The sequence below is a fragment of the Brettanomyces bruxellensis genome, chromosome 2 (assembly GCF_011074885.1).
Source record: "Brettanomyces bruxellensis chromosome 2, complete sequence".
Classification (NCBI taxonomy): domain Eukaryota; kingdom Fungi; phylum Ascomycota; class Pichiomycetes; order Pichiales; family Pichiaceae; genus Brettanomyces; species Brettanomyces bruxellensis.
Window position 1 is genome coordinate 167,852 of NC_054683.1, and position 22,462 is coordinate 190,313.

Genomic DNA, 22,462 nt, shown 5'->3' on the forward strand with positions numbered 1-22,462 from the left:
GATGAAAGAAAGACGTACAACGATCCTCTTTTTATACTATGCTTAAATTTCCGCGATAAGCCTAAATTCGGCTGCAACTTCTGAAGCGGGATAAAGGGTGCACGGCTGTAGCAGGTAATAATTTTGATAGGAGGAAGAAGATAATAAAAATTAAATTATCAAGAGAAAAACCACGTTATGCTTACTTTGTCACACCGGATATACTTCACAATCTGCTGACCCTAAAAACAATTCCGTGTAGCAATACACTATACGAGATTGCCGAAGATTTATACGACAGTACAATATATTATATTATATTCTATTCTATTATATTATACCATGTTATAGAAATCTAACCGTCCAAAATGTAAAGAAATCAACAACAACAAAAAATCGCATAGTAGTTATGCATGCAGTCTTACTAGTGAGGCAAAATGGTGTCAAACGGATGTCTAAAGATCGATTTCAGAACCATTGTTCCACTGTATATGCTGATATGTGAAAGCCACAATTGTGAAAGTGGAAGGGCTGAAAACATTAGCAAAGTGCCATAATGTGAAATATAACAAAAAGAGGGATTTAATTTAAATGAGAGTCAAACCAAACCTCCAAATTCTCAGCCAAATCCAGACCATTCAATTGAAAAACAAACAGTCTCGGTATCTCTCAGCGGGTTGTGCTCTTTGCCACCAAATAACTCGGTAACGAGTCGGTAACCTTGAAAACTGGCGGGATCAGAAAGCTCGGTAGTCTTCTCTTTGGCAGAATGAGTGGTTCTACGCCGTTGACCACAAATAAGCCAAAGCTTTTTCACACCTGTGGCCAGACGACCCCTATTTGTGATATCAAGCATGTCAATATCATCATTGTAATAATCCCGCGTGTCAACAATCAGATGCGAGTGGTATCTGAGTGGGTCTCCGGGGTAAGAAACAAATTTTCCTCCAAAACGAACACCTGGTAGCAACGTATGGTGGAAGTTTAGTTTCATATAGTTGAAAACCCTAAAGTTTTCGTAGATTGTTGACAGAGTGGCGTTCGTGGCTGTTTTCAGCAACCTTGACAGAAGAACTTTCTGGACTGTTTCATTATCGCGATACGAGTCCGTACGCTTATATAATCCTCCGATTTGGGAATCGTTGTCTAGTGTCTTCACAAAGATTGTCTCAGAAGAGCCTCTATTGTTAGATTTCCGAGGATGCCTCTTACTATCCAAACCAAGCTTTTTCATTTTCTCCTCAAACTGTAGTTGTCTTAGCCGCCTCTGTTCGGCAACATCATCTGCAAACAGCTGATCCATCTCATCAAGTTTCTCGTCGTTTTGTGAGACTTCGGTGAGAAGCTCACGCTCAGATTTTGATCCATCAATAAGATAGCACACGCCATTGAATAGAAGATATAAAACCTCATATATTGAGAGTGTTAGTGGAAGTCCCAACAATGTATTTTGTTGCGGTGCAAGGGGTAATGAACCCGAGAGGAGTCCAATAATTCCATGGTGAACACGCAAATGCTTGATATGATTCAGGTTGAAAAGCATAGCCCTATTTCCGATGACCGGAATAGGGATCAGTGAATCCTGATTGTGGCCTTTGGAAATATCATCGGATGCAGCACCAGTGACAGGAAAGGTTGGGGCATCCACACCAGGCTGTGCATTATTCGCATGCAAATTTCCTTCACTCCCAATACTTTGCACAGATTCAGAACCAATACTTTCCTCATTCAAATCAAGACTCTGCTCCGAGACTTTTGCTGCTTCAAGAATTGGTGATGGGGAAGACTCGGGTGACGAATCAGATGCATTGGCAGATCCCGCTGCCGATGAAGACTGTGTGGATGATCCGGATGATTCAGCTGATTGTGTAAATAAGGCTGATGATGATGAACCCGCGTTTGTAGTACAAGATGAAAGGGGATCGTCTCTGTCTGCTTTATCATCATTCAAGCATGTACGTGCCTCGATAGTACATTCTGGACTCGATTCATCATTCTTTTCTGGAAAGGTCTGTAGTATGTGCGAAGAAATGCTAGATTCTGGAGTAATTTCAGACGGCCTTTGAGCAACTGGATATTTCTTGCTGGAACCAGCCAAACCAGACTGCAAATCCAACGCATCTATGGATTTTTCTTTAGATGAAGACCTGTGTCCTTCAATTCGCTGCACTCCTGATTCCTGCACCGTCTTTTCTGATCCGGTGAATTCATCTGGAACATTCTTAGGAGTGAGTTTTAGTGCACCAAATTCCTTAAGCACCGAGTTCTCTGTATGCTCATCTGTGTTAACTGTAAATTCCTTTTGTACTGATTCCATAACTTGTTCTATATTTCTTGTGGGTTGAAAATATGCGTTCTGATTCTTGTTCGAGACAGATACATTTTTGTTCGCTTGAGGAGACTTATCGCTGGCAGTTTCTGGCAAAGCCAGGGGTGGTTCAGACATTATTTGTATCTAACAGGATGTGAAAAGTAAGAAAAAAAGGAAAGAATTGGTTTAACCACCACAAAATGCAGCAAGCGGAGCAAAAAATAAGGGAAATGCACGGTATTAAGTATCAAAAAGGTATTATGCGGAAAAGTGTTGAATGAGGGGAAAGTAAAAAGAGTGCAGGGTACCCAAATGTCAACTAGTGAGACCATGCATAAATCCAGAACAGTGTGGATCAATCCGATAAAAAAAATATTTTCTTAGGATGCAAGAAAGAAAATGAAAGAAAAAAAAATTTAAATGTCTAGTCGGCCACAACCGGTTTTAATACATCTTCTTTTTTTGCTACTATTCGGCAAACGAATGAGAGTGTGGATGAATTTTCAAAATTCTTACATTTCTCTTATTTGTCTTTTGGCGCTATTCATTTTTTGCGTCAAAATTCCACCAAATTCTTTAAATCTAGGGAACAGTACGGCTGAACTCCTCTTCGCTCAGGGAAATTTACGAATTTAGGATTTCATATCAGGCAAAGAAAAAAGATCTTAGGAAAAATATCTTTTGGCCATAGATAAAAAAAAATATTTTAATGGAGTACAATTAATTCAGTCCAGAAAGCATCCTGAACATCAGTTGATAATCAACTGATCATTTCGGGCAGCGCAGCAAGTTAGACCCTATATTTTAGACTATGGCACAAGTGAACAGGATCTAAAGTTTAAAATTATCAAGATTATTTAAACATCACGGAGAGAAATCATTTTTTTCATGCTCAAATTTAAAAGCTGTAAATCACAAAGCAGAGTGCACTTAAAAATATCACAAAGTGTTTAAAAAGGTTAGATGTCGATAAGATGATGATGAGAGCAGACCGGGAAACTCGGGAAAAAAGAGAAGCACACTAAAAAACAATGGGAGCAAATACGATATCAAAAGAGACAAACGAAATTCTTCATCTGTCAGTGGATCCCCAGGTCGAAATCGCAGGGTAAAAAAATATTAAATTCAAGCCTCGCGTACCACTACCCTGAAACTGTCTATAATAATAATAATAATATACACTCATTAAAATATACACATGCTAACAATATACCCATCTAAAACACCACATATTACCCCATTTCGCATCATTCTTCTTCAGAACTCTCCTCTTCATCATCATCGTCAGAAGATGAGAGCGAGTCCTCAGCCTCCTCGAATTGGCGTAATTTCTTCTTGAGGCTTCTTATTTTATCTTCTTCACTTTGTGCACTCTTTCTTCTTCTTTGCTTTGTGCCTTTTCCCCTCACAATGAAGTCATAAAGCTTCAGCAAAGTGGTGTTGCTCATCTGATCCATGTCCAACTCAATTTCATCGTCATCTCCCAGATCTGGCACACCCTCCCTAATGATTGCAATCACACTCTTCAGCTGTTTGTCATTAATCGTAGCCATTGCATCTGATATCTCTTTTTTCATCTCGTACGTCACATGAGTTGGGTAGATAGAGCTTTTGCTGGATCCTCCAGCCCTTCTTCTTCTTCTTCTCTTTAATCTCTTTGCAGAGTGATGCTTCTTCATCCACTCTTTCTTCAACTGCTCGTATTTCTCCTGCCTCATCTTCTTCAAGTCCTTCTGCAACCTCTCTATGTTTGCTAGGAGGAACTCGATAGTAGGATCGGTAATCGAATTCATATCCACGTTGAAAGTTTCTTCTTCTTCTTCCTCCTCCTCACCATCTTCTTCATACTCTTCGTGGCTCTTTCTTCCTCTAGACGATGATCTGCGGCTTGCTGATTCATCTTCCGATCCTGGGGGTGGCTTGTTCACCCACTTCTCGTTAAAAACTGTCTCCAACCGATGCCCAAGAATATTCACCGGAGTTCCAGGTGGATTGAACGCATAACAGTCCGAGAGCATTAGCCTCATGTCTTTTTCGAATTCTTCCCCGTTTTCATATTCCCCGTTCTCCATCTTCTTTGCCATAGTACTCAAATCCATTGGATTCTTCACCACATCAAAATATGATGGACAATCCAGTGCAACCGGATCAACTGGCTCCAGAAATGGATAAGCAATTGCATCATACTTTCTTGACTTGAAATCCTTGAGGATCTGTTGACAGAATCTCAACTCGGGAGTCATTCTCCTCCTTCTAGGCCTGAAATCGTACGGTAGATCTCGAGACTTCGGAGGATGAATCTCTCTTTTTGGACGCCCGTTGTATGAAGTTGAGTCTCTACGCAACTTTGGAAAATCGTATGTGTAAGCGCCGCGACGCCGACGTGTTGCTTCAGCCGGAGCATCTTTCGGTGGCATGTGAAGCATGTGCTTTTCAAAACTGGCCTGGATATTGCGAGCCATCTGGGAAATCACAGAATTCTTCCCGTTGAAAGCATAACAATTGTTCACCATCAAATTGAAGTCCTCTGTCAGCTGCTTTGGCGTCTCGTATGCATCCACCTGTATTTTCTTTTCCATTGTCGAAAGGTCCATTGGTCTTTTAACGTAATTGTAATAGAATGGAATATTCAGCTTCACTATGTCTACTGGTTTGAGGAACGGTCCCGCATCTTTAAGTCTTTTCACGGCCTTTATTGTCATTGCTGCATGCTTCTTTTGATGTGCCGGCATAGGATGTTCTGGAAGGTTGTTCATATCTGGTTCAACAATTGGTTTAGGTGCAGGCTTTGACAAGTCAACTTTTGGAGCTTCCGCTTTTTCTTTGCTTTCGTTGTCATCTTTACTAGTGGAGTTCTCTTCTTCATCGGCCTTAGGCTCACCTGATTTTTGCCTTTTCAATGCAGGCTCTTCTGTGGATTCAAGTTTCACACCCTCAAGGTCTATTGAATGTTTCTTGGAATTATTAAGCTCCCCTTTGGCCTTTTCCAAAACCTGTAGCTTTCCATCCAAAGGCTTCATACCAGTGCCGTTCGCACCAGTTCTCATTGTCTCTTCCAGTGACATAACCATTGATGGTAGTTATTTCTTTGAAACAGAGCTAATAGTGTTTTAATTCAGGGGAAAGCAAAGAAGCAACAAGTATTTTTAATTTTCTTTTTTTTTCTCTTGCGCTCTTTTTTGTTTTGAAAGTAATTATATGCGTATACACTTAAATTGGCTGTAATTATAAGGGTAAAGGAAGCCAAACAATCGATCCTCTTAAACAAGGTATATGCGTTTCTTGGTTTAGTAACAACGTTGGTGTTAAAATTGTGTACCAAGTCCAAATGAGTGAAGTAAGATCAACCGAGATAAATATGTAAACAATCCGATCGGAAAAAAAATTAAGAAAGTATAATAGACTCAAAAAAATATTGAGAAAGAAAGAGAAATAGAGCGGAAAAAAAGTTTTTCGTGAAAAACGGAGGGTTGGGAAATCGAAACGTTTAAATACTTTCACGATTTCTTGGGGGCAAAGGCAAATAGGGACTCCCTTTTCTTTGTTTTCAGGAGATAGTCGCGACAAAAAAACTTTCGCATAAAAATTCAGTGCAAAATTTCTTTATTTCCACTGACGCGCTGCTGACAAAAAAATTTTATACCTGGTTAATGGGGGAAGGATGTGTTCATAAAGACACATAAGTGGCGCAAATTTGAAAAAAGTACGAAAAAAATTTTTCTGCCTGTTTTGCTTTGCAACGTTCATGATTCATTTACCCCCTCACACGCTATGTTGTTTTAGCCATGTCCTTGTCACTCTATAGTTACACGTTTATGTATACATATTTTTTTCTTATATAAATTACTGCTTTGCTGTAATCAATAAAGGCATTCGGGTAATCTAGGATGTAGAACTGAGTATGCTGCATCAGTAATTTGTGTGCCTATTACTGAATTATTTCTAAACAGCTATCACCTTTGACAATAGGGGATATTTCTAGTTCGCACAAATTCCGCAAAAAAAAATTGATATAATACAATGAAAAGCAATCAAACAACATCGCTGCCAGAACTGTTTGGGAACATTGTGTTCAAATATTACCTTAAACATAAAAAATAAAAATAAAAGGTGACGCGTGTTTTTATTAAGTCGATGGGCGCGTCGTCAGAAATCCGATGTAAATAAATGATAAATTGCGGCGACCAAAGAAGCGTCTGCAGCGGTCGACAAATAACGGGAGCTCGGGATTGAGAAAAAACTGTGGATGTGAGCTAGGTCAGGTGAGAGAGCGTGCTCTTTTCCAGCTCTAGTACATCTCGCATCGCCTGAATTGTTTTCTGTACGATTAAACTTAAAAAAATAAGTGTAAACTTTGAATTTTGGTCAATCCATCTTATGGCATGTCCTTTCACGATTGCTTCCATCTGATATAGCTGTCGCTTGAAAGATGAGATATGACCGAGCACTATACGGATTTAAGATACCTAACTTCTATTAGTCCGATACACCCAGAGATATCTAGCCTAGAAGTACTTTGTTTTTTTAATCATACCGATAACTGCACGGGATCTGGAGAGGTGAAAAAAATCCTAACGAAAAAAAAAAATTACGAAGATAATAGAATTGCGACATTCTATTTCTATTATTCTGTTATTCAGTCAATGCGAATCGTGGATGCTTGCACTCGTATCGTTTCTGAAGAGTATATAAACATAATTATCTCCGCCTCCAATCCAATTGTGTTTTGACTTAATCTTTGACATCTGTGTTGTAACTAGTTGGATAAGCATCTACTTTTTTTTTCACTGTTGATCAAAGAAATGTCGAGTGTCTTCAGAGTGATATCACTCTACCCCCGAATCGGGAGGTTGACTGTTCAGACAGTGAAAAGTAAGATTCAACAAAGGGCACTCAACACACTTATTGGAGGCACAAGCAAAGCCAGACCTTCCATGATAGACAATGTCAGTAAATTTCAGGGTGTTTCTCGAAATGTGAGGTCGAATCAGCTAGCCTGGAGTTTTAGATTTGCATCTTCCAAGACACCGAAAAGCAATTCGAAAGCATACCAAAAAATTCACTCGAAGCATGCGGATCTTGTGTCAGGTTCAAAGCCGACACAAAAAGATTTTGATGATGATCCTGAGCCGAAAGAGTCGGAGGTACATATTCTGAAAGAGCTGTTTTCCTATATATGGCCAAAGAATCAAGCGGGAATCAAATCTAGGGTTTTAATTGCTCTTGGATTGCTTGTCACGGGAAAACTTTTAAATATTGAGGTTCCGTTTTTCTTCAAGAAGATTGTCGATGGAATGAATATAGATTTTAGCACGACTGGTGGTGTGATAACTACATCGGTGTTTGCTTGTATTTTTGCATACGGAGGTGCAAGATTTGGTGCTATGCTTTTTGATCAGCTTCGTAATGCAATTTTTGCAAAGGTCGCCCAGGGGGCAATCATGAAAGTTGCCCACAACACCTTTCGTCACCTTCTCGACTTGGATTTGAACTTCCATCTCACAAGGCAAACTGGTGGTTTAACGAGAGCAATTGATAGAGGTACGAAAGGTATTTCGTACGTTCTTTCGGCCATGGTGTTCAGGATTCTTCCAATTACATTTGAGATTACTGTTGTTTCAGGTGTTCTCACGTATAATTATGGTGCATCATTCGCTGCAGTCACTTTAATGACTGTTCTTACATATGCCTTCTTCACTATTAAGACAACAGCTTGGAGAACTGGTTTCAGAAAGCAGGCCAATAAGGCGGACCAGAAAGCTGCCAGCGTTGCCTTAGATTCCCTTATAAACTATGAGTCTGTCAAGTTTTTCAACAACGAGGAATTTCAAATTAAACGGTACGATTCGTCACTTTCTAAATACAGAGACGCAAGCATCAAGGTTGCCACATCATTAGCATACTTAAATTCAGGTCAAAACTTAATATTTACCACCGCGTTGACAATGATGATGTTTATGGGTTGTCAGGGTGTTGCGTCTGGTGTTTTGACCGTTGGTGACCTTGTTCTTATTAACCAGCTTGTTTTCCAACTTTCTGTTCCATTAAACTTCCTTGGTTCTGTTTACAGGGATATGAAACAGTCTCTCATCGACATGGAGGCCCTTTTCAGGCTTCAGAAATACCAGGTCAAAGTTAAATCAAAGCCAAATGCTCCGCCATTGGCCTTGAAAAAGGTTGGTGGTGGTGAGATAACGTTTGATCATGTGACATTTGGTTATCATCCTGATAGGCCAATCTTGAAAGATTGCTCGTTTACCATTCCTGCCGGAAAGAAAGTTGCAATTGTGGGACCATCTGGATCTGGAAAATCCACTATATTGCGTTTAGTCTTTAGATTTTACGACGTTAATTCTGGACGTATTCTCATAGATGGCCAAGATATACGAGACGTTGATGTGGATAGTCTAAGGAGAGCAATTGGTGTTGTTCCTCAGGAAACTCCTCTTTTCAATGAAACCATGATGGAAAATTTGCGTTACGGTAACTTGAATGCCTCAGATGATCAAGTGAACGAGGTGTTATATCGTGTCAAACTCGATGAATTGGTGAAAGATCTTCCAAACGGTGTTAACACTATTGTCGGGGAGAGAGGTCTTATGATTTCAGGAGGTGAAAAGCAGAGACTTGCGATGGGACGTTTGTTGTTGAAAGATGCACCAATCACCTTCTTCGATGAGGCTACGTCTGCCCTAGATACACACACTGAGCAGGAGTTGCTTGGAACAATTCATGAACTATTCAGAGAAGGAGGAAAGACAAATGTCAGTATTGCTCACAGGTTGAGGACAATCGCTGATGCAGACAAGATCATCGTCTTAAAAGATGGTAATGTATTAGAGGAGGGTACGCATTATGAGTTGCTCCAAAATGAGCATTCTTTATACAAAGAGCTTTGGGATATTCAGGAGAATCTAGACATTGATGCTCAGCTTAAGGAAATGGATGAAGAAACTACGGATAAGGATGAAGAGGAAGAAAAAAAGAAAGAGCAAGAACTCGAGCAGAGCAAGAAGAATAACAAATAAGTGATGGATACAGTAGTATATTTCTATCTACAGATTTATTTAGTTCATATATCAATTAAACGGTCGTCACGATGTATTTTCTCAAGTTTGCAAAAAGTAAAAATATTTAAAAAGGCCCAAAACGAGAGCTAGGCCAAATTCTGATTATATCAAGTAGTAAAAAGAAAGAATAAAAATAGAAAAAGATTGAGGGAGGTATCATATCATAGCAAAAGCATGATGGCGGCCAACAATGACATCAATGATGCAGAAGTGCGAAGCTCGTTGGCTGCACCCTTTGATTTCGTTCTTGGGGCTTTTGATGGTGCTGCAGATGAAGTAGATCTGATCGTCGAAGTGGTTCTTAGAGTAACCTTTGACAATGTGGTCTCATCAGATGTTGCAATTGAGGTTGTGGATGATTTCTGAACTGAAGATGATATTGGCGCTTCCGAAGTTGATGCAACAGTTTCCTTCGCAGACGAAGAAGCCTCACTGATAGCAGCCTCCGAAGTTGATGCAACAGTTTCCTTTGCTGAGGATGAGGCCTCAGTAGTAGCAGCCTCCGAAGTTGTAGCAGCAGATTCCTCAGCGGAGGATGTTGCTTCAGTGGTAGCGACAGATGATCTTGCTGCAGCAGATGATGTTGATTCAGTGGTAGAGACAGATGATTTTGCTGCAGAAGATGATGTAACTTTAGTAGTTAACTCCTCGCTGCTACTCTCAGACAATGTAGACAATGCTGTTGTGACGTAGGTTGAACTTTCATTGCAGAATGTCGAAGTAAGAGTCAAAATACTGTTTGACTCATTAGACTTCGACTCACTGACGGCAGATGAAGTCTTGGTGCACCTTGGACAGACAGTCTCAATCACAGTAGTGCCATCGACAATCTTGGTCGTTAAGTAACTGCTGTATGCTGTTGAAGTGGTCTCGGCACAAGAAGTGTTTGCAAACACTGTAGTTGCAGTCAAAGTAACGGTTGAAGAAACAGCGGAGCTGTTCTGGAACGAAGAAGTAGCAGCAATTGAACTGTTGACAAACAATGATGAGCTAACACTAGTGCTGTTTGAAGCAGATGTGATAGGGTACGTTGTTGTGCTATTCGTAGTAGTGTAAATTGGAGTAACAGATTGGGAGGAGGCAGAGAGGCTTGTACTTGAATTAGCAACCAAACTGACTCGGTTAACACACTGGTTGTGTTTGCAGGAACCGAGTATCCGCTAGCAGAACTACTACTGGTCGTTGTAGAATCCGAAGTAGCAGAAGTAGTAGATGTGCTACTGGTGCTGGATGTGGTTGTTGGAGTAGTACTAGTTGTACTTGAAGCGCTGGTTGTGCTTTCAGTGCTGGTTGTGCTTGATGTACTTGTAGTGCTTGAAGTACTCAAGGCAATTGTACTGCTTTCAATTATTGAGCTGCTTGTGGTACTTGTTGTACTGGTTGTTGTTGGTGTTGTCGACGTTGTAGAAGATGTCGTTGATGTGGTACTTGTACTAGAAGTTGTTGGAGTAGTGGAGCTCGTGCTTGTGGTACTTGTAGTACTTGTACTGGAAGTCGTTGGAGTAGTGGAACTCGTGCTTGTGGTACTTGTGGTACTTGTACTGGAAGTCGTTGGAGTAGTGGAACTCGTGCTTGTGGTACTTGTGGTACTTGTACTGGAAGTCGTTGGAGTAGTGGAACTCGTGCTTGTGGTACTTGTGGTACTTGTACTGGAAGTCGTTGGAGTAGTGGAACTCGTGCTTGTGGTACTTGTGGTACTTGTACTGGAAGTCGTTGGAGTAGTGGAACTCGTGCTTGTGGTACTTGTGGTACTTGTACTGGAAGTCGTTGGAGTGGTAGAACTCGTGCTTGTGGTACTTAGAGTACTAGTGGTACTTGGTGTGCTTGTAGTTGGTGTTGTACTTGTAGTACTTGTGGTACTTGTTGTGGTAGCTGTCTCAGTAATTGCATAGGTCTTAAGATATGTCGTTGTGTAAGTGTCGCATGCAGTCCACCATAACACATCACTACATGTACTCGTAGTGAGTACAGAAGTTGAGACAGAGATAGTGGTTGGATCAGGAATAGTAACCGTGTAAGTCTCGGTGTCACAGGCTGTCCACCATAAAACATCAGAACATGTAGTAGAGTATGATGTAGAAAGTGCAGCCTGTGCAGATCCCGCTAAGGCGAGGGTAGCCAAACTCAAAATGCTTCCGGACTTCATATTAATTTGATCGACCAATCGTCTGATTCAGTACACTCCAAATTAGAAATGCGAAGTCTAATTGTCTGTGTATTAAAAAGTTTTAATCGGTTTTACAAATGTGAAAGATAGAGGGAAATCATTCACCTTTTATTCCATTACGTTAAAAACGCTTTTTAGAGCGTCATGGAACTAGAGTTGCACTATTAAATGTTTCTTTGTCGTTCCCGTACAGAAAGGCAGGCTTACTATTATGTTTTCTTTCAAGCAATCGAAATAGTGGCTTATGCATGCACAATACCCTTTCTCGAATCCAAATACGGTGCTGCAAAAGGTCAATCTTGTAAACAATCAACTATAACAAAAAACTGGAAAATTAATAAATTGTCCCCGCAGAAAAAAAATATATATATATATCTTGATCCAAACAAAGTTTCCTAATTAGTGCTATTTCGGCCTCAGAGCTGTTTGTTCTACTACATTATAATTGAAAAGTGACCCTTGTAGATCGACACTTTCCGAAATATTCTGCTGTATATCGTATTTTCATCTGTAGGCATCTCGTTAGGGAAAAACCGAAGGTAAATACGGGAGATATTTTTCATCATTTCCCGAATCTGTTGTATGCAATATAGGGCGGATCATCGCTTAAATCGTTGCGCGTTTAAGCATCGCCTCATTTCCAGCCCTCCATTTTGGATTTTCGTATAGTTGGCGCAATTACTCATTTTCTTTGTTCAATGAATTTTTGATTTCCTTCTTCGGCCTTTTTGATGAACATTGAATGTTGATATGGACAATCGCCCATTTCTTTTGGGCACGTTCACGTTCTTAATACAGTGTTTTTTTTTCACCACTCGACTATGGCGGAAACATTTTTTTCAACAGCTCGTAAAATAAATTTTATGCCTCGTTTCTCCTCTTTTTCTGTCGTTCCTTTCTTTTTTCGCTTCTTCTCTCCTCGTTCTTTCGAGTTCTTTCGGGGTTCATATGAAAAAGTATCTTCTATGGCTTGAATAAACCGTTGGAGAATTTACACAGTAATTTCAGCTTTTGTGTAAATATTCTTCTTTCCTGTTTCTTTCGGTGATCATATTGCTGATGACGAAGATCATGAACAGTCCGCATTTCCACTTAGTGCATATTTTGTTGTTCCCTTTTTCTTTGTGGCAATTGATGTTCCTCGATTCAGATTTCTTTGCATAAAGCATCAGGGCAGCCTTGAAGATGTAGAGTGTATTACGCATTGAACAATTCAGAAGTTTTGGAGGTAACTGGTACAAAAACAGTTGACCAGTAATTTTTATTGTTCTCTTTTCATTCGTGCTGGTTGTTTAAATTTGTTGATTGTTCAAAATGGAGGCCTACATAAATTTGATTATACCATTATGTACTTTCTGGAAATGTTTTTTGGGCAATTCAGTCTTATCGGTAAAACCCCAAATTTTAAACAATGTAATTTTTAGGCAGGCGCGATCCGTAGTTCCTTTTTTTATTATGAGCTAATTATTCGATACCAGGCACAAAATGGCGCGCAAACCTTATTTTTTTTTTATCTTCCTGTTTGTTTAACTGCACGTTTTGTCATCTCAATGTGTTGTTTATATTTACTCTATTTTGCATTTCCTTCACGTACAATTAAGGGTTGCTTCGCCCTCAATTGATTTGCACATTGTTCAATTATTTGGTTTCCGTCTTGCATATTGTTTGCTTGTTTTTAAAGCGTGTACGCCCTTTGCTCAACATTTGCACGTTCTGATATTGCATTGCCTCCCTACTTGTCCGGTGATATATGATTGGAATTGTGTGTTTATGATTAACAACGTTGTGTTCCTCGAACTTCGATTGGTGCCCTTTTTTGTTGTTGTTTTGTTTCTATTTCTATTGTTTATTCCGGTGATAACTGTATGAGATGCTATATAACACTCCATTTTTTCACGTTGCTGCTTGATTATCGACAGAAACAAAGGTAAATAAGAAAAAATATAAAAACCTTTGATCACCAATTGCTATTGGATAGGATAACCTTATAACAATAAATAAAAGAATATTGCAACTAGGCAACCCTTACACTATTTTTGGGAGTAGTAAATAAAAAAATTGTTGATAGCAAATAATACCTTGCATTCAGGATTATCCGAGAGACAACTTAAAGTTCAACAACTACTCGAAAAATAACCACCCATCAAAATAGACAAGATCTTACATTTTATGAGTAGCACAGAGCAATGTTCGGCTCAGCGATAGAAGAGAAAGAAAACTAGAAATCAAAAAGTATATGTGTTCAATATTTGTATCCAATATTTCTGCTTGTGTAGTGATGGATATTACGTGAGCACCAATTAAATAATAGGGCATTCTATACATCATTATCTGATATAGGTTCAGCTGGCATTTGATTTGAATATTTAAAACAAGTCCGTGTTCAGATATTTATGAGAAACAATACGAGGAGGTTTTATAAAATGAAGTTGATCTCTAACTTAAAACATAAGTTGAGGATGACATATTTTACCCTTTTAGGAGAAGACCTCTCATGCGTATGCATTAATTTTTGCTTTATTTGTTATGTGTGTCCTTTGAAAGACCATAGTTGTTTTTCACACTTTGCAATATACATTCAATAAAAGAATTTATAATCTTACAGCGGAACCTTGAAGTAACCTTGGTGTCTTCCTAATTAACAAACATAATCACATACATCTTTTTGGATGGAGTGGGAAGGGTTGAGGTTTCTATGCAACATTTTTTTTAATGTTCAAACACGTTATTACTACGCTCGTGCGCACGCCCGATAATGTTAGTGAACAGAGGTAAGGGGGGGAACAGTGTCATATTGCGCATGAGATTTATAAAATCTGAGTGAAAGGCAACGTAAAATAATAAAAAAGAGTGAAGTAATTATATATAAAAAGGAAAAAAATGCTTAATCCTCAAAGTTAACAAGCATGTTGAATTTCTGAGTACATTAATAAATTCCATCAAAAATGATTTCAGGCTAACTTTAATCTAGTCATCATTCCCTTGAAGATGGATCAAAGTCGGAGTGCATAAGTGTTGTGTGGCATATGTATCTGCTTAATTGCTTACATAAGTATATGAATTAGCACTACCGAGCGCACAGATATTCATAGTTATGACCGAGATTGGCCATATAGTTTGGATATAGAAAAGACTTCATTATTTAATGACCCTACAACGAAGCAGAGTCCTTAAGAGCACGGTGGTTTTCCAGAAAGAACCCAAATGTTACTCCAGGTTTCAGCTGAAGTTCACATCAAGATGGATTTCTTTAATCAATATGTATTGCAAGTTACACACAAAAGCCGTCGTCTCTTTTAAGAGGGACATACTGAATGAAGAAAAAAGAAGTACATACTTATAAGAGCTATTTTTTTGTAGAAGTGGAATAGGTCATTCTCAATCGAAAGTACATTAAAGAGAAAGAAGTATTTTCTCTATCCGAACTATACGGCCAATCCCGTTCATAACCTTGGGCATCTGCGCGCTCGGCAGTGCTACGCAACAGAGATATGTGAGCAATTAAGCAGATACAAATGTCACACCGGATTTATATACTCTGACAGGTTTGATTCAACACTTCAAAACAAACACACAAATCACTTTATACATATGTAATCTAACATAATTTAGGTTCAAACCAAAGCAGACCCCTTACAAAAATATCAATTGGTCGGATGGTCTAGTTGGTTATGGCATCTGCTTAACACGCAGAACGTCCCCAGTTCGATCCTGGGTTCGATCAATTCGAGTTTATTTTTTTGCGTGATTTAATGAAAACTTTTTGAGTCATTTGCAATAAGGTGTAGAGAAGGGGGACTTTGAACGCTTGTTTCTGCAAGAAATAAAGTTGGGTCCAGGATAAATTTCATTAGTGGGCGAAAGCATGGCTGTGGCGAAATTAAAAAAATGGAGAAGATAATAAGGGAAAAACAATAAGCAGATACATTATCAGAATACTTGTAGAAACAACAAAAAAATAAATGCCAGCCCCTCAACACTTATATTTTATCTCTTAATGACCACAATAATCCTTCTCTAAAACTACGTTAATGTTCTCTTCGTACAAGTTAGACACTACTGAATCAAATATATATAGGAGAACGCCATACCAACAGGTAATATTAAACTTTGAATTTAAATAGAGAAGCGGCGAAACGTTATTTTATTATTATCTTATCTTCTTCATCAACCGGATACTGAAATACAAAAGGTTCTTGATATAAAAGAAACTACCAGTTCAAGTGGAGAATTTACAACGTTCGCGGTACTTAGGAGTTATACATTCTAAAGACACAGGCAATATATCAGAAACAAGAAATAAAATCGACACAACGTTGCAAAATAAGAAGAAATCAATATGAGTTATTATAATACGACCTCTGGAGGTGGAGGCGATTATGGGGGCAATTCATTTGCTTCTTTGCTGGCCAATGCTGCTCAAAATAAACAGCAACAATTTGATACATCAAGTCCTTCAGTGATGGGATCTGTTCAAGTACAGCAATCCCCACGATACTCACCTAATTCTGCATTTATGTCTTTACCATCATCAACGTCATCTTCCGGATACCAGTCGCAAGCCGGCTTTTCTTCCCCGGAAAGTTCTCTTTCATCGCTGTACACCACAAGCAGGGCTCGTTTCATGTGCTCTAAGGGCTTTGAGCTTGAGGATGATATTGAATTTTGCCCTAAGATTGTGGATCTTGAGACTTTAGGTGCTTCCCATGACACTGCCAATAATTCAACACATTCCCCTCAGGAAAAGCCCCATACTTTTGCGGATAGCTCGTTTAATCGAACATATTGTGCTTCCAAAATCAGTGCCACTTCGGAAACCACTTCTGCAAACGTTAGCACACCAAGAATTAGAAAACCTTTGGAGATTGTGGATCCTCATACTGGAATGAAACTCGAATCTTCAAAATTCTCACCTCATTCCACCAAATGAACGGACATTTATCCGGCTTAATCTTTTTTCTGTTTATTTTATTTTATACATATATGAGGCTGACTTTACTTTTACATGTGCTTCTGTACACCTATCATTATTATCATCATCATCGTTCTCTTTGTTTTTAAGCAATTTTTCTTATACCATTATTTGCTTTTCTGCTTTTTTTATCAGGATTTTCGTTATCTTCATCATCTTTCTCGTCTGGTCGTCTATCTTTACTCTTACACCACAATCTCATGTGTTTCATTTCGGATTTCTTAATTTTGCTTTCTCTACAAACATATAATTTTTATGTACTCAGGTCTTTAGAACTGAATTGGAAGGCCTTCTTGTATTGGTACTTATAGCTATACATTCACATTTGGGCATTTACATCTTTAAAACTGGTATAAATAATAAATAAGCAGGGCTGCGATCTCAGATTTCAGATATTTAGTAAAAGCCGAAGGAAAACTAAACAATACAAAAAGCTTATTCATACATGCACAAAAAAAAAAGTACTTCTGATAACAAATGCACCTTACCCCTCAGGCTTAATTTATATTTTAACCTTCTTGAACCTATACGTAATATGTTTCATTTTGGAGTGGTATATTTTTATCATTTCACATTTTACCAGCATTTATCATATATTCTGACTATAAGTCGGTAAACACCAAAAATATTAGGCTAAAACGAACAATTACTATCGTCTTAATTTATAAATACGTCAATTATATGAATTCAGAATACTGCATTAACCAAAGACGAACTACCCTTGTGTCATGAATTTTGGCGATTATGATGAGTTCAATGAAGATAATAACCCATTTTTGGGTTCCGCGCACTTTTTATCTAACGGCATTGATAGCACCTTTGGTACTGAAGGTTCAAAAAAGTTGAATAGCAAAAACACCGTTGAGCAAGGCGAAAATTCTTCAGATCTGGTATCGAATACGATAAATAAGGATGCCAATTTCAAAGAATCCCCGATAAACCCTCTTCCTTTACATTTTGATGATGATAGCAATTTGAAAAATATAGGTGACCAAGTTATCGACGCTCAGCAAGAGGACTATGCGAAAATCATTGGATATGAGGCAATGCAAGATTCACGTAACAAACGAGCAGTATTTTACACAATCGAAGGTACTTCTGGGAAAAGAAATCTTTCAAAAAGTAAGGATTCAGGCGAACTAGTAAAGATTCATCGCCGATATTCAGATTTTGTGTCTCTTCGATTATACTTAGTAAAGTTTTTTCAGACTAAGGTGATACCACCTATTCCTGAGAGACATTCTCTGGGGAGACTGTTAAGACATCCATTTGGATACACAATGGACACACAGATTATATCTAGACGTATAAGACTTTTGAATTACTTTCTGAAGCGGGTTCAAGAAGATCATACAATAAGAGAATGTCAGTTAATGAAAAAATTCCTAAATCCAGATATTCGTTACTGGTTTCAGGCGTTAGAAGGACCACCTTTTACTTCGCTATCATCAAAGTCAATACTACTCACATCTCCAAGAGACCCAACAACACCTAGTGCATATTTTTCATACTTACCGCTTCCCAAAAAAAATCAGACCCGCCATTACAAATCCAGCATCGAGGATACAGTCTTTGTACCAATTGAAAAGAAGACAATTGAGATGGAAAAAGTGGTTAGACGTCTGGAGAAGGCTTGCAACATGATGATTAGAGATTTTAATGAGAATAGGAAGGAATTGATCGAGATGGGAGGCTTTTTTAACATATTTAGTATAGTTGAAGATGACCACGAAATAATTGAAGGATTCGGTGATAAAGTCGACATGACGTTTATTAATATTGAGGTTTTGGTAAACAACCTTACGTGCAAGGTGAAAGAAAAATTAATGATAATACGGCTCACATTGCAAGCAATTTCTCAGGTTCTAGAGTTTAGAAAACTTAAGGAAGTTCAACATTCCGTATTGGAAAAAACAATAATAAAAAAGCAAATGCGGCTTGAGGGAATCATGAATTGTGCATTAAGTGAGCAGCGTATTAATGAAGTACTTCGTGAAGGAAGTATTAAATCTCCAAGTTTGAGTCGGGCGATTTCAGATTTAAAAGTAAAAAGAAAGGCTCTAAGAAAGCTTGACGAAGTTGGAAATCAGCAATCTGTAGAAAGCAATCAAGGATTTGCTCAAAAGAGAGACCATTCCAGCTGGAGAAAAGCCGTATTAGCTATAGATGATCCAGAGTTAGGGGAAGGAGGTGGAATAACGACAGGAAGCTTGCAGAAAAAGAACATAGAATCTATGAGTGAGAGAGAACTTCAGATCGAACTAGCAAGACTTGGAAGTGAGCTGAACTGGAAACTTATTCCATGCTTTGAGGAATTATCTGAGGATATCAAGTATATGAGCATTGAAATCGAGGCTAATGTTAACAAGGAGCTCTGGTTAATAGTAAAAATATTACATGAGGTGTCTGTTAACTGGAAAAAGGAAATTTATGGATTGTATTCGAAGAAATGCGGGAAGGTTTGGTCAGGAGATGCTGCTAAGGATAGAAATGAATATACAAGCTCAAAGTAATAATATTTAAACATGACACACAAAGAAAACATTGTATATAAGGAAGAAAGCGGATTAAAAGCAAAGATATTTAACGTCTACAGTAGCTCAAGTCTTTAACAGATAATTTTTTTCTCTTTTTATTAATGCCTGTACTCATAATATGAAGATCGTGATAAACAACAACAAAAAGAAAGATGATTCAAGAAATGTAAAAGAAACATAGAAATAGACATATTTTAGGGAGGGAGGGGTAAAATAGCCAAAAAGTAGATATTAATTTGTCTATTCAATGTCTAAAACGCCTTTCAATTTCTTAATCAAAAACCAGTCTTCCCTCGGCACGGTACTTCTGAAAGCTGGATCTTTCAAAGTATCAATTGTCTCTCTTGAAATCATGGAGTAAAGAGGATCATGTTCGTCAACATGACGGCCCCAAATTGGTTGAGAAGCGTCTCCTTCTAATCTAATAGCAACACCTGCAGAGGTATCTCCTTTTCTAACCGATTCACGGGGTTCATGGTTAATCTCCATCGAGATAACCTTACCGAGAACAAGTTTGACTCTTCTGTTAGTGGCAGGATCAACCTTAACAGTACCGATTGGCGTTCCAACCTTAACAACACCATCCAGAACATCGACACCAATGATCATAGGATTACGCTTGTTGATGATCTGAATGGTCTTCATGACACAAGGGAAGACAGCCTTATCCTTATTCTCCTCTCTCTTCTTCTCTAAAAGTTCCTTCTGGTATGCTGTGAACTCATCAAATAAGTGGTAGATGATGTTCGAGTTGAAGATACGAATGTTCTGTTCGTCAGCATATTGCTCAGCTTCTTTATCAATCCTGACATCGAAACAGAGCATAACCGCATACTCTGGAGCCTTCTTAAGCATTGTCACTGCCTTTAAAACATCCTTTCTATACACAGGTCCCAATCCGATAGACATAACTGGAATCTTCATATCCTTTAGGAAACTCAAAAGAGCTTCCAAGGAACCCAAGGTGGAAGCCTGGACAACAACACCGTTTCCTGTTGGATCAACGGAATCGAGCAAACCAGTCAAATCATCCATGACGAGGTCCTTCATCTCATCCTCATCATCATCTGGGCCGACAACAAGCAATCTGGAACCAGCAACAGCTTTTTCCAAGTTATCTGCGGAGATCTTGACACCCAAAGCAGCCTTAACCTCTTTATGATGGACATACTCCGATTTTATACGCAACTCTCTCGATGGAGGAGGCGTCAAAAGGGCCCTGATGTTCGTCGCTATTGGACCATTTAGGCCACAAAGGACAATTCTGTCACCTTCGTGCAAAACACCGTTTGAGAGAATGACATCGATAGTGGTTCCGAGACCTTCAACAACCTTAACCTCCAAGATAGTGGCCTGAACGCCCGAAAGATAACGCAACTGCTTGTTCATTCTCTTTTGAGTAAGCTCAAGTAACAACCAAAGCAAGTCCGGAACACCTTCACCGGTAGTGGCAGAAGTTGGAACGATACTGACATATCTAGCCATGTTCGAGTTCTTGTAGTAAAGCTCAGAGTTCAAGCCTTGCTCTGCCAACTGCACCTTAATTTCGTTAAACCGATTCTCGAACTCATTCTGCACTGAGGCCTCCTGTCTGGTGAACGAATCCCTGAAACTGTTGTTTGGAATGGCCTTCCAGTTGTAAAGACGATCGACCTTGTTCAAGGCAACCACAAATGGAGCCTTACGGTCTCTAAGCAAACGAAGAGACTCCAGTGTCTGCTGCTGTAAACCATGTGTAATATCTACCACCAAAATAGCGATGTTACAAAGAGAAGAACCTCTACTTCTCAAATTGGTGAACGACTCGTGACCTGGAGTGTCGATAACCAACAAACCTGGAACATCGTACGTCAACTTCTCGAACTTCTGCATAACCTCGGTCTTTTTACGAAGAGCGTCAACGGGGAAGTAAGTGGCACCAATTTGTTGTGTGATACCACCAGCTTCACCGCCTTGGACGTTAGTCTGTCTGATCTTATCCAAAAGCTTCGTCTTACCAGCATCAACGTGACCCAAGATACAACAGATAGGAGAACGTAATTCTTTCTTTTCTGGTGCTGCTTTTGGTTCTGGACTGCTTGATTTTTTCCCCTTGCTCTTTTTGGCTGGCTTCTCGACCTCCTTTGAAGCATCCTTTTTTGTAATACTGTACTCATCCACTGGCTTAGCAGTTTCGGCCTTCTGCTCCTTCTTTTCAGTCTTTTTGGAAACTTCAGCAGTCTCAGTTGTCTCTTCACCATCCAGAAGATCTTCCCAACTGTCTGCGACTTCATCACCAGCAGCAAGTTTTTCCCAGTCATCAACCACTTCATTCTTTGAGGCTTCTTCGGCAGCCTTTTTCTCGTCCTCAGTCTTTTTAGAAGCTGCCGCTTCTTCAGCCTTCTTTTTCTCATTAGCTTGCTTTATTTCACGCTTCTTTCTCTCCTTTTCTCTCTCCTTCTCCTTCTCATCGTTCTTCTTACCAGCCTCGGCAACCTTCATCAGCTCGCCATCCTTGACAGCAACACCGGAGACATGAATATTTGAAGATTTAAGCAAGAACTCTCTTCTCTTGGCAGCAATTGCTCTTTCACGCCTTTGTTTCTTTGTCAGGTACTTACCTTCCTTCTTCAGTTGGGCAATTTTAGCTTTCTCTTTCTCCTTTTTCAATTTCTTAGCCTCTTCGCGGGCCTTTTCTTCTTCTTCTCTCTTCTTCTCCTCCTCTTCCAATCTCTTCTTCTCTTCCTCTTCTGCATTCTTTGCTTCTTCCGCTGCCTTCTTTCTCAGCTCCATCTGCTTCTTCAACAGTGCTAAACCAGCTGGAACCTTCTTTCCTTTCTTGCTCTTCTTCGACGTAGTGGTCTTCTTTTTGCCTGCTGGCTTTTTCTCTGCCTTCACTTCCTCTTTCTTTCCTTTTGGCTCAGACTTGGTATCTTCCTTCTTTGCTGATGCCTCCTCCTGAGCCTTGGCATTCTTCTCAGCCGCCTTTTTTTCAGCTGCTGCTTTTGTGCCCTTTCTCTTGCCTCTCTTCTCTTTGCAGCAGCTTCTTTCTTTCTCTGCTTTTCACGCTCTTTTCTTTCCCTTTCCTTTTCTTTCTTCGACTTGATCACTGTTGTTTGCAGCTTTCTTCTTCTTCTCCTCTTCCTCCTTCTTCTTTTTTCGTCCTGCTTGTTCTTTGCTTTCTTTAAGTTGGCCATGAAATCATTTGCTGGTGCTTACTTCTGCTTCAGCTGCATCAGCATTATTTTCGTCGCCAGAAACAACAGCTGAAGAATTGTTAGCTTCAGCATCTTCTTCGAACTCTGTATCCCAGTAGTCGTTGTTATTATTATTCTTCTTGTTCTTTCTACCCATCTTACTTTCTGAATCAACCTGCCGGCATTCAATACCTTATAGTTTTGAATTATGTATTACCTTGGAGCTCTTCTTGGAAGTAAAATTAAAAAA

At 39.2% G+C, this 22,462-nt stretch overlaps 7 protein-coding genes and 1 non-coding gene across 8 annotated transcripts; 4 read left to right on the top strand and 4 right to left on the bottom strand.

The window, feature by feature from the left end:
* Nucleotides 1-598: 598 nt before the first annotated feature.
* BRETT_005228 (uncharacterized protein) lies at nt 599-2,425 on the bottom strand (the record flags this gene model as incomplete). The annotated part of the gene is made up of 1 exon (XM_041283709.1): nt 599-2,425. One exon carries the CDS (start codon nt 2,423-2,425, stop codon nt 599-601), a length of 1,827 nt encoding a protein of 608 aa, XP_041134661.1.
* A 1,112-nt stretch (nt 2,426-3,537) lies between these two features.
* BRETT_005229 (uncharacterized protein) lies at nt 3,538-5,361 on the bottom strand (the record flags this gene model as incomplete). Its single annotated transcript, XM_041283710.1, has 1 exon — nt 3,538-5,361. One exon carries the CDS (start codon nt 5,359-5,361, stop codon nt 3,538-3,540), a length of 1,824 nt encoding a protein of 607 aa, XP_041134662.1.
* Nucleotides 5,362-7,092: 1,731 nt separating this feature from the next.
* ATM1 (Iron-sulfur clusters transporter atm1, mitochondrial) lies at nt 7,093-9,318 on the top strand (the record flags this gene model as incomplete). The annotated part of the gene is made up of 1 exon (XM_041283711.1): nt 7,093-9,318. The coding sequence occupies one exon, from the start codon at nt 7,093-7,095 to the stop codon at nt 9,316-9,318; it is 2,226 nt and encodes a 741-aa protein (XP_041134663.1).
* Nucleotides 9,319-9,521: 203 nt separating this feature from the next.
* BRETT_005231 (uncharacterized protein) lies at nt 9,522-11,506 on the bottom strand (the record flags this gene model as incomplete). Its single annotated transcript, XM_041283712.1, has 2 exons — nt 9,522-10,455; nt 10,479-11,506. 2 exons carry the CDS (start codon nt 11,504-11,506, stop codon nt 9,522-9,524), a joined length of 1,962 nt encoding a protein of 653 aa, XP_041134664.1.
* Nucleotides 11,507-15,177: 3,671 nt separating this feature from the next.
* Nucleotides 15,178-15,251, top strand: BRETT_005232. Its single transcript has one exon. It is a non-coding gene; the product is annotated as a tRNA-Val (tRNA).
* Nucleotides 15,252-15,866: 615 nt separating this feature from the next.
* Nucleotides 15,867-16,457, top strand: BRETT_005233 (uncharacterized protein; the record flags this gene model as incomplete). Its single annotated transcript, XM_041283713.1, has 1 exon — nt 15,867-16,457. One exon carries the CDS (start codon nt 15,867-15,869, stop codon nt 16,455-16,457), a length of 591 nt encoding a protein of 196 aa, XP_041134665.1.
* Nucleotides 16,458-17,227: 770 nt separating this feature from the next.
* On the top strand, nt 17,228-19,012 carry BRETT_005234 (uncharacterized protein; the record flags this gene model as incomplete). Its single annotated transcript, XM_041283714.1, has 1 exon — nt 17,228-19,012. The coding sequence occupies one exon, from the start codon at nt 17,228-17,230 to the stop codon at nt 19,010-19,012; it is 1,785 nt and encodes a 594-aa protein (XP_041134666.1).
* A 264-nt stretch (nt 19,013-19,276) lies between these two features.
* Nucleotides 19,277-22,369, bottom strand: FUN12 (eukaryotic translation initiation factor 5B; the record flags this gene model as incomplete). The annotated part of the gene is made up of 3 exons (XM_041283715.1): nt 19,277-22,047; nt 22,083-22,197; nt 22,235-22,369. The coding sequence occupies 3 exons, from the start codon at nt 22,367-22,369 to the stop codon at nt 19,277-19,279; spliced, it is 3,021 nt and encodes a 1,006-aa protein (XP_041134667.1).
* Nucleotides 22,370-22,462: the final 93 nt, after the last annotated feature.